The following is a 12,003-nucleotide window of genomic DNA, read 5'->3' as shown; positions in this document are numbered from 1 at the left end:
GTCTTTAGATGGTTTAGGGGCTGCTGCGTAAACATGGGTTATGGAGGTAACGCATGACTTTTGTTGCATGATTTACATGTACCATCAACTCGTGTTATTGTACTTACTGTCCACCCAGACCATTGGCTCAGCTTCCCTGTTAATTTGTCGCCTTCCCTACCTCTAACTGCTGCATGCCGAGCAGCACCGGATACTTCAATCCATGCACTCCAATGCGGCATATACACAGCATGGGTTTACAAGCATACAAATATCGGAGGGAATGAGCAGGGGGAGCCAAAGAAGCAATCCTCTCTCCCCTTACTACTTCTCCCCGCAAGTTCCTGCGCCCCCCACAACCCTCCACGAAATCGAAGCGGGGCTTCAGTCGGCACCCGGCACTTGAAAAATGAAACGCGATTAAAGGGGCGGGCATCAGAATCCGAGTGCGGCTTCACTTCCGGGTCCCTGCTAGTGCCTTCCGCGTCAGAAACGAGGTATTGAGAGCCGTACTTCCCCCAAAATAGAAGAGTTCGGCAAAGAGTGGTTCTATTCTTTTTTTTTTTAACAAAAGGTGATAAGTGGGTAAGGGGAGACGAAGCTAGCAAAGTGTTTTTACCTTGGTAGTCGGCGTCGTTGGGCTGTCGCCGACAGGTTACCGCGTTGAAAAGACGACTGATGTGTAAAACGTGCGTGTATGTTTTTTCATATAATTATTCTTGCTGCGGCTAACTAACTCTTTTATTTGATTAAAACCGGTCTTCAACCTTTTCGGGAATTGTATTACTAGACTTGGCTATGTGCCTTAATAATATGTGTAGATGTACATTCGAATTTATCCTCTGTACTTATATTCTGTTTCCTTTCTTTAATACAACCACGCTACCCAGAAGATTGCTAAAATGAGTTTTGTTGAGTACGGAGATTGTATGAAAGATGGCGACACAGCTATTGTCTTCTTGGGACACGACTACATGTTTCCAGTGAAAGTTCAAAACGGTGGCCAAACTCAGACGAAATATGGAGTTATCAGGCATTCCACTGACCTTATTGGAAAACGATTTGGCTCAAAAGTGACTTGCAGCAAAGGAGGATGGGTCTATATACTTCATCCAACACCAGAGCTGTGGACAATGAATCTTCCGCACAGAACTCAAATTCTGTATTCCACAGACATATCGATAATCACAATGATGCTGGAACTGAAGCCGGGGTCTGTGGTCTGTGAATCAGGTAATGGTTAAAAAATAATTTCGTGTTGTTTGATACTTACAAATAACTTTTGATAATGGAGTGTTTAGGCATTTTCTTGATGATGACAACATAGGTCTCTTGGCAATAGATTGCCATTTAAATGGTCAATTTCAGAGTTAAAAAGGATAATTGTAAGAGAGAGGGAGAAGTTTAATAAGTACAAATCACGGGAGAGACAACCCAGCCATCTGCCATGGTCAAGCTGTGGTTCTTTTTTCACACAAAACATTCCTATAGAAGAGCCACCAGTGAGAATTTTGATGGGACAACCCATCAGCACGTTCTACATTACTCCAGATAAAACCCATTGCATGCGCTTAAGAATCTTACAAGTTACCACAAGGGACTCATCACGGGGGTGATAACTTCAAGCAGCCATGGGGTTAAGGGATCCCCATCACTTCTAATATAAGCACCGCAAGTGCACTGACACATTAGCATAAATTCTCCAATGTGAAGATCCATGCTTTGATATTGGTGTGTTTCCAGTTTTTCTTCTATGTCTACTGTGCGCTTCATTGAAAATGAGTCATCTTTGTAACCCTGTGATGAGTTGAACTTTGGGATTGTGCGAGGAAGAAGACATCTCAAATTGCGCCTATTGTGAGTTGCGTGTGTTGTGCTGTCACGTTAGCTGCCGAGTTTTTCTTTTTAAAAATAAAAAGTATGTCTAGAGGGCTTATTCAGCCTGTGTGTCGTGAAGTGCAGCTAACCGCAACTGGACATTGTGTGGAAGAAGTAAAGAAAGGAAAGTTACGGGCCTGCTCCTCCGGTGCTTACTTTTGGCTGTTGGCCGGAGTTTGATGGTGCATCTGTCTTGTAGTGATGAACCATCTCGAGCAACCCAAGTCAGGCAAGCTCGAACGCTGAGCTCATTGGGAGAGATGAGTTGCATGCGCTATAACCAGGAATCAGTTACTTTTTCTACGGCACATGCAGTGTTGCCAGATTTTTAGACCCGCCCAAAGACGTTCAAGGATAAGCCTAAATTTGGCCCAACATCGAAACTCTCAAATTTTGCAAATGTAGTCTTCAGAAAACATTTTAAGGATGAATCTAAGTTCTATTCATTATACAGATCGTAGGAGGAAGTTAACTGCACACCTGTGTTAATAGCTACTCATTTTTAAGACCAGTCACCACTTTAACTTTTCAGATTGTAGTTCTGTCACCACAGAACCAAACCTGAACCTTGCACTCATGAATTACCTCTACAAAAGCAGATTATAAACCACTTTGTCTGTGAATAGGAATTTCAATGCTATTTCAACAATGTGGCTCCAAAAAAGAATACTGGAAAGGTTATGCAGAATTAACACCACACAATGATTTACATATTAAGAAACATCCCCTTGTATTAAAGTAATTGCAACACAGCTTGTTTGGCACGGCTTAACATTCTTTGTACTTGTCTGAAGATATTCAACAACAAAAAACTCCTTCACAATGACAGTTTGGGACAACAGCAAAAAATAAACCTCAGCAGACAAATCTAAAAAGGTTTTCGTGCAAATCAATTGTACGTAAATGTCAGGCAACAGTGTGAAAACCGTGGGTTGCCGCAGTAAGACGAAAGTGCCACACTTTTCCAGTTAAAATGAAAGGAGAGGCCAGAAAAGAGACACGGTCACGTACTCTGACTGATTCCCTGACCCCCGTTCCAAAGTCCTTACCCGTGACCACTTACTCTGGCACTTAAAAGTATAGAGGGCATTGTTGTTTTCATTTTGTTGCAGCAAGCGCTTGACTAAAGGTCCTAGTCTTGGCAAGCAGCAGATGGGTTTGTTTGTGGTAAGAATGAATGCAAGGCTGTTGGAGCAGAAAGGAAAATGACAACCTTAACACCGACACTCCCTCAACTCTACTGATAGTGTCACACTGGTCGTATTTCATCCCACTCCATTCCCCGTCATCATTAGCACTGTCCCACTCCCATTTTGAAATTGCTTGTGCATGAAGCAGAGAGACTGTAAAGCTTGCAAGCTTAGTTTGATGTGCGTGCAAATCCTGCATTGCTGATCCCTGGTGAGTTGCACTACTACTGCAGAAACTAGGTCAATGGATATACCAATGGGTGAGGGTCACTGGCCTCAAGGCATCTGTGACCTCAGTGACAGAGTCACAGTTGCTCTAAGGTGTGCTGCTTTGTAGGCGTGCCCGCAAGACTGGCGGTGGACTTCAGTATAGATTGTGGTGGACAGACCTTCAAGGTGCTAAGACTCTAGGGCTTCTAAGTCTAGCTTGGGAATGTGCTCCATCAAGAGAGTGGTCTGGTGGACAGGTCACAAAGGCTGAACCTGGTTCCCCAGTACCAAATTCGGCAGCCTGGGCTATAGTGCCACATCCTCTCCCTCATTGAACACCATACTGCCCCACTGAGAGAAACTCACACTGTCTTCAGCTACAACCCAATTGTGCCCTGCTATAAACACCTGGATGCAACTCAATTCAAATTATGCACAAGACAAGAGTAATATGCTGCCTGAAAAAAAAAATACAACATCCTGGAAAACGCAAACCCTCATAAAGCATGTGAAATGTAAGCAGGACATGATTACCTTAACACTTTTACACTCATTCAGAAACCAATGAGTGTTTTTGCCTTAAATGTTAAGCACATGACTAGAGGGCCCAGAAGGGGCCTGTTTCAATGTCCATTGCTTAAATCCTTACAAAACATAAGTAGAATAGTTTAAAAAAGACAACAACCCTGAAAAAAGCGCAGCAGTACACATTTTATAAACTAAAAAAAGGAAAAGAGCTGATAAGGATCACATTAAAAGTTTTCCACTCCAGTCATCAACCAGGTATTGAGGAACCTCCAGGAATGGTGCACTTCCAAACCCAGGAAAAACAATGCTGTTCAAAGCATGACGAGAAAAAGAAAGTAGCGCTTCACTGGCACACGCTGTAAAGTGGCACTAATGTGTTTGGGTGAGAATAAAACCAATCTGGCCACCTTGCAACCACTCTGTAATGCTTTATTTATTTATTTTTTTGACATTTTGCACCTATTTTTCTCTTGGCCCTGAGACTGCACTTTGGACCAGAAAAATGTAAGAAAAAGAGGACATTTCCAACAAAAGTGTTTCTTTCATCTTTTGATCCGTTTCGTTGGGGAAAGAATGAAGGAAAGTAGAGGAAACAGAGGGTAAGAGACGTTTATTGAAGCATGGTTTTCAACAAGTGAGGAGCTGCGAGAGAGAGACAGAAAGGGAGGAAAAAAGAGAGGGGACAGCTGAGAGCGGCAGAGCAGGATAAGTGTACACTTCAACCACTAATCTTACCTTAATACACCTGCTGGCACCTAAGGACTACCACACGCTACAGAAGCAGGCTGGAGGGTCGGCCAACCAGCCCTTGCCTTGACCTTCCTGACTCTGCCTCTCGAGCTCCAGACCACAGCATTCCAAGTCTACTGAGCGCCTGCGCCAAGATAGGCAAATGCAGGGATTCAAAAGTAAAAAACTAAATGATGACAGACCTCCCCCCTCGTGATATCATTGGTCCATTCTCTCTGGGAGCAGGCCAAAAACAAGAAACAGGGCCGTCATAAGTAGCGCGTTCGTGCTATGAATGATTGAGGGCGCTAATTGTTACAGATCATCTGTGGGCGCCGCGGAAACCACAAATTTTGTGCACACAAGGGCAAATGCCACCCAACTTTCCGCAACCCGCCAGGATCGTTTTTTCCCGCACAAATGGGAAAAATGTTGCCCATTTGTGCGGGAAACAGCCAAATCTGGCAAGACTGGGCACATGTGTACGCTTGAAGAAAGAGAGAAAACAAGCTCTATTTGCTTTGGAAATTTACGTAATTCGGCAAAGGATGCAGCCATTTTGAATGGTAGTTTACTCTATTGAAGTCATGTCATTCTCAGTGACAGACACGCTGGGGAGTTCCTGTCTGCTGTTTGAAATTGTAATTTTCATCATTAGTCCTCCGTGACATGCACACTTTGTTTTCTTTGGATTGTGCGTGTGTTTCTTCAGCAATAGGCACACACTTTTTGCACATATGTCTTTCGACCTGCATTTTGGCGTTATGCACGCCTGACCCCTTTTTGATGCTTTAAGCTGTATGTTTTTGCTCAGTGACAGGAACACTCTGTTTTGAAGCAAGCTTATCTTTATTTCATGCTATATTTCGGCGATAAGCTTGTCTGATGCCTGTTTGATGCTCTAAGCTGTAAGTCTTTGCTTAGTGACAGGCACACTTTGTTTTAAAGCAATTTTGTGTCCATTTAATTTGTGCTTGCGCAAATTTGCGTTAAGCACGCTTATTATTGCAAACTCATTGGTTCCATTTGGTGGGAGTAATATTTGGTGTGAAAACAATGCAAAATGTGCCTGCGCCACCTTTCTTTTGTTTTTACTTGGGAAGCCTACGATTAAGTGGAGCAAGTGGAAGAAAGTTTTTGAATTTTACACTAGGGTTTGCGGAGCGTCTTTAAATTTAGATCGCAAGACTGCGTTGCTGTTACAATGCCTGGTTCCTGAAGGGACAGGAAGTCTTTGATCTCCTACCTTCTGTCTCTGATGGTGATGCAGCAGAGCTAAATGACTACAATTTGTGCATCAGAAAGTTAGACAATCACTATTTACCCAAAGTTAGTACTAAACTTGAGCGATATCAATTTGGTAGACGGGTACAAAAAAAAGGCAAATCTGTAGTGATCTGTGTCACAGCTTCACGGAAGCTAGCACCGCCGTGTAAAATTTTGGGTACCACGTCTGAGAGGATAAGGGACCTATTCATGCTGGGGTGTTGCATCGAAAAGGTCATGCATACACTTTGACTGAAAGACAATCCATATTTGGAAGATGTTTTAGTAATAGCTAAAAAAAAATTGAGCACTGAAGTGTGTAGAAGTCCTAAAAAAGGACACAAAAGTTGATGTTCATGCTGTAAAAAAACTATGCGGATTTAGTAAGAGGTAAACCGGGATGGTTGGTGGACCAGAAATGCAGGAAAAACAATGATGGCACAGGGAAGAGTATGGATGTAAGGACATGTTACAGGTGTGGGAGTACTAATCACATGGCCTTATATAGAGCGTGTCTAGTACTTAAAGCACAGTGCAGGGGCTCTGGTAAGAAAGTGAATTATCAAAGTGAGTATAAGAATAAAAGTGTTGACTAATGTTAAAGTAACACAGGTGGAGGTGGATGACCGTGATGATTCGGATTTTGAGTGTGGGAGATAGTTCTGCAAGTGGGTTGTGGAGTGCCAAAAGTCCCATTGATGACATTTTGGTAGATGGTAAGCAAACAAAAGTTTTATTTGACTCTGGGGCGAAGATAGCGTTGGTTTCCAATGCGTTCTTTAATCAGAATTTGGAGAGAGTGTGAAGTTGATGAAACCTGACTTCAGACCTTTGGCTTATGGTGGGTAACCAATAAAATTGAGAGGGTATTACATGGGAATGATTCAATATAAAAGAAGATTGTGTTGCTGGAAAGGTTTAATTGTTAAGAGACAACAGTATTTTGAGCTGGTTTCACCAGAGAGATCTTGGGGTCATGCTTGAAGCTAATCGTAATCCCTCCATAATTGTGAAGGATGTGGTGCAATCTGTAACGCAAGATATGAATGGGAAGTTTATTGATATTGGTAAAGACTGACATTATGTGTACCCACGAATTGTTGAAAGCAGATTCACCTGATTTAATGGGGGTAATGCTTGAATTCCCAACAGGTCTGAAATTGGTGTTACTAAATGTACATGTTAGGTCTATGCCTTCGAATAATGAATCACCAATGATGTCTTTTTCATATGATTTGATTGTTCTGCTCCAGTAGAATGCTAAAGTGATTGTTTCTGGTGATTTTAATTCTTCATTTGAACCTTCTCAATTTCTTAGTATGATAGCAGAAAGGGAGCATGAACAATGGGATATTCCAAGCCTCTAGGGTAAATCTCATCGCCGTCTCTCCAATGTTGCTCTCCAAATTGCATCTGTGGTGGTGGGGCGGCGGTTAAGAGTATGTACTGGGAGAACCTGCTCCGACCAAAAGACAGCAGCTATGTTCAAGAGGGGAGTCACTACTAGTGTGATCGATTATGTTTTCCTGGAGGTCAGTCTCTCGCCATTGCTTCATGACATGGTGGTTTTGCCCCCTATAGCTAGCGAACACAACCCCCTCCCTGATTGTCACACATGCGTGAAATTATCTTACTAGATCAATGTCTTATCACAGCACTGTGGTCCCTGAACCTGTGGTGGCCAACAACCACAGAAGAGTGTCCTGACCTAGGGTTATGGCTAATGAGAAAATCCTTGCCTGGATATATCAATGATTTATATATTTTTTGGCCAATTATGGGAATTTGTCTGAGGAGTCTAGACTAAGCTTAGATATACATGGCAGATTTTTTAACAAATTACAAAGCATTTTTTATAATAAAAAATTAAGTGGTAACATACAAGCCTCTCCCAAAGACCCAAAATGGTACTTGCTCGACTGTGAGCAGGCCAAGAAAGGGCTGAGAATCTCTAATAGAGGATGAAAAAAGTATCTGATCTGGCACACTTAAAACCATTACTATTCTTGATCCGTATCCGGACTACTCTAGAATTAGCTGAATATAGAAACTCGTTGAATGATGTAAGGAATGTGGATTGAGCCTTGGAGATACCCTGCTTAAGGTTTGTTCATGACTGGTGCAAAAATTGGGTTTGATCAGAATGTGGGACTTGGCTGAATTACTTTGTAAGGCGGACAAGCCAGTCTTAAAATCGACCTACTGGTCTCTAGTGTGGCATGAAATAATATCCATAGGCACTCTGGGCCACCTTACAAAGCAGTTCTTGGCATTTAAACCTCCTCCTGCTTTTGAAAGCTATATGGACAATATAACTCCACAGAGTGAAGATGGTTTTCAAGAGGTTGGAAACAGTCAACTTGACAATAAAAAGGGAGAAATGCAAATTTAGGTAGATGTTCATAGAGTATTTAGGACATGAGGTTTCAAAGGATGGTGTTAAGCCTAAAACAAGCTTGGTCAGTTCTATAAATGGTTTGGCGTCCCCAACGAATAAAGAGGATCTACTCAAATATTTCTGGATAGCAGAATGCTATTGTAAATGTATACCTAATTTTGCAGTAAAAAGTACCAAGATATGAGAATTGTTGAAAAAGAGAGCAATGTTTGTCTAAGACAAGGATTGTGACGAGGAGTTCAAAGTTATGAAGAGAAAGCTGATTATAGCTCCAAATTTGAGAAGTTTTGACCCAAATATGAAAACCGCTATTATTACTGATGTGTGAAGGTTTTAGGAGCAGTCCTCTTGCAAGGTTATGGTCCTAACACTAGAACGATTATTTTTGCGTCCAGATGTTTGAGAGGATCGGAAACTAGGTACTCTGTAATCAAGAGGTATGCTCTGGCGATATATTAGGCGGTCAGAAAAATGAAGTAATTTTTTTGGGGTTGTGAATTTAAAGTCGAGCCTGACCACACTCCTTTGACAGAGATATTTCAGAGCAAGGGTATCGACGCAGTGTCGGGGAGAATTACTCAATGGGTGGTGGCATTACAGGAGTACAATTTTGTAGGGGAGTATATCCCGGAGGTTAGAAATGTGGTTGCTGGTGGACTATCAAGATTAGTGTCGGAGTATGACAAAGTTGGAAGCGAGGAAGATGATGTGGATGATTTTAATTGTGTATGTGTCATTAATGGTGCGGCTATTTCTGAGGAGGAATGGATAAAGACTTTGTGCAAAGATGGTTGTATTCAAGAGATGTTTGAACAGTTAAGAGCTGGTTGGAGTTAGAAGGGTTGTATTGGCAAGGAGAGTCAGAAGTTTTGGGATGTGAGAAAGAAGTTACCCAAACTTAATGGTTTATTGTTTCATGAGACAGGGTTAGTGCTGCTGGTTATTTTGAGGAAAACGTTGCTAAAACTGGCGCATGAAGGTCACTTGGGTATATCTAAGATGAAAGAGAGGTTAAGAACTGTTTACTGGTGGCCAGGGATGGAAATTGATGCTGATAGATTGGTGCGAGAGCGTGTTCCGTGTATGATAAGCAATACGATTTTGAAGCCTAGGACTCAACCGACGGTTATGAAACAGTTACCAAAAGGTCCTTGAGAGCAAGTCACACTGAGCATTTTTGGTCCCATTCGTGGCCAAGGGGGTACATTCGGTGTCTTGGTTTTAAAAGATCTTGTTTCACGATGGCCTGAAATGAACTACCAGAGGCATTGATACCAAACATGTGGTTGCATTTCTTCAGGAACTCATTGGTTGGGAGGGTGTCCCCGGAATATTGTTCACTGATAATGGTGTACAGTTAGTTTAGAAGGAAAGGGATGAATTTGTGACTGGTAAAGGTATCAGATATACAAAATGTGCATCATATCACCCTGAAGCCAATGGAGTTGTGGAGCGCTTAACAGGGTGTTAAGAGGATTAGAATGACAAAGGTCAATGCTGAGGACTGTAGAGAGGAAGTCTGTTGGAAGGGGTGGGGGGGAGGGGGTGTGTGTGTGTGTGTGTGTATGTGTGAGTGTGTCAGTTAGTCAGTCAGTCATTTGACCCCCCCCCCCCCCCCCCCATCCTGTGACTGGCAAATCACCGTTTTGAATTATTCAGAAAAAGAAGAGCTAATAATGTAATGGCAGCTGGGTAGGTGAATTAAAAATGTGAGTGGAATGAGGACAAAGTGAAGGTGCGAGAGAGAAGAAAATGAAGGTGAGGAAGAGATGGTTTGATGACAGGAAAAGCGTTAAAGTTACTAAAGTGAAGGTCTGAGTTTGGGTGAGAATCCGGATTTCAGGAAGTTGTTGGAGATTCTCTGATCCCATACGGGTCATAACGTTTTTCAAGAATGCAATTAAGACAACAAATACCAGGGTGTGGAATCTTAACAGCGGAATTATGGTTAACTATGGGGTGGAAGGTAAGGTGGACGAAAGATTAGATGAAGATGGGTGTGAGAGGAAAGAGAGTGATGGTCTGGGTGTGAGTCAACGTCTGAGAAAGGTAGTGTTTCTTTGGTATTTGTAAAAGTATGTCTATACAGATTTATCAGGTTAATTGTATTTCTACTTTAGGACTGTATCTTTTATATCCATTTTAATTTGTTATTCTATGTATGCATCTTTAGGGGTTGTCCAACTTCTTGTAGCAGTTTCCTAAATGGGCATGCCATAGTTTGTTCATTAGTACTGCACTCATCATTATTTTTTTACCTTTGATCTGTTAATTTAGTTTCTAGGTAGATTTGTTTTTCTTTTATAATTCTAGGACAAGGAGGTGTATGGTAACTGGTAACATTCTTATATGCATGTGATGGGTTTTATCTGAAGCAATGTAGAACATGATGATGGGGTGTTCCATCGGAATTCCCACTGGTGTCTGTTCTAATGGAATGTGTTGTTTGAAACGGGAACTGCAGCTTGACCGTGGCGGATGGTTGGGGTTCTCTCCCGTGATTTGTACTTATTAAACTTCTCCCTCTCTCTCTTACAACGTCTACCATGCACTTTATTGAAGAGAAGTCAGCTTTGTAACACCCTTTTTAGGTCTCGCCTGAGTCAGTGCGTGCACTGTTGCCTGTAAAACATTTTGTCTACTTACAAGGAGCTTAGAACCCATACATTACTTACAGCTGGTTGGCTTCATTTTCAGTCTTATTTGCTGGCTCCTGTTTGGTCAACTCGTGCTGGCTTCACTTTCTGTTTGTGTGTTTCCTCCATTCCTGGAGCATGGACCAAGCACTGACTGCTTGTGTTTTTTTTGGGAGTGACCTTTCACTGCTTCCTCTTTCTGTCTCAGCCTATATTTTTAAGTTGAACACACATGTGCTGTTGCTTGGTGTTCTAGTGCATCAACAACAACAAAAAAACAGAGCTTTTACCCCCCCCCCACCCCTACCCCCAATTACGTAGTGTTCATTGGCATCAGTATTACTGTTCTTTGCTGCCTTCTACTTCTGCAGTGGCGTCACTTTCTGGTCTTTGTGTGGAGCATGAAACTAGTAAAGATTGATTAGGTTTAATTAGTGTCCGTCTGCTTCTCATACAGTGATTGAGGTACTATTTATGCTTTATTTGCTTGCATTTTTTTTTTTTAATTCTTTTTATTCAAACAAAAAACATACCTCAGATATGCATTATACATACATACATTATAGAGTCACAGAGATTTACATGTGTACATATTTCCCCTGCTATCTCGTGCTTTGAGATCTACTAGTTTGCTGCTGCCATTATTGCCATCTCGGGAGGTATCGCTCCACCATTGGTTCCAAAGAGGCTTGTAAGTGACCAACTTTCCGCTGTCCAAAGTCCTCTGTATTTTGCCCATGCACTCTATATCTTTTCCCATTTCCGAGGGCAGCCCCTGCTTTAATACACTGAATGTTCCACCCTGAAGCACCAGTCCATATCTTTTTTCCTGGCTTTAACAGAGGGGATGTCCCCAGATCCCCATGCACGGGCAATATTTCGTTTGGCTGACCCTCCTGCCAGTGCCAGCCAGGTCTTGGCCCATTGCGGCCACGTTATCTCTCCAGTTACTCCTAGGATATGCCACCTCGGTTCCGTCAACACCGGCTCTCCCACCACTGTAGACATGACTCTGGACAGGCTCTCCCAATATTTTTGGATTATGGAGCAGCCCCACAGTATGTGGAAGAACGACCCTTTCTCTCCACAGCCCCTTGCACACTCCTCAGACATACAATGTCCGATCTGAAATTGGATAGTTCGCGAGGCATAGGATCTATGAAGAATGCGAAGTCAAACCAGTCGGAAG

General features: G+C 42.4%; 1 protein-coding gene across 7 annotated transcripts in view; it reads left to right on the top strand.

Moving 5' to 3' along the window:
• Nucleotides 1-378: 378 nt before the first annotated feature.
• Nucleotides 379-12,003, top strand: part of TRMT61A (tRNA methyltransferase 61A) — a 122,713-nt gene continuing 111,088 nt past the window's right edge. Inside the window, exons 1-2 of one of the 7 annotated variants that reach the window (XM_085626296.1) lie at nucleotides 379-476; nucleotides 870-1,212. In XM_085626296.1, coding sequence (XP_085482422.1) covers nucleotides 882-1,212 — 331 coding nt within the window. In that variant the 5' untranslated portion in view covers nucleotides 379-476; nucleotides 870-881. Of the gene's footprint in view, nucleotides 675-869; nucleotides 1,213-12,003 lie in introns of all 7 variants that reach the window. The other 6 variants (XM_085626301.1, XM_085626300.1, XM_085626295.1 and 3 more) reach the window with 6 other exon arrangements.

Source organism: Triturus cristatus, chromosome 9 (assembly GCF_964204655.1).
Source record: "Triturus cristatus chromosome 9, aTriCri1.1, whole genome shotgun sequence".
Classification (NCBI taxonomy): Eukaryota; Metazoa; Chordata; class Amphibia; order Caudata; family Salamandridae; genus Triturus; species Triturus cristatus.
Note: the sequence above shows the minus strand (reverse complement) of the source record. Positions and strands in the feature narration are given on the sequence as shown.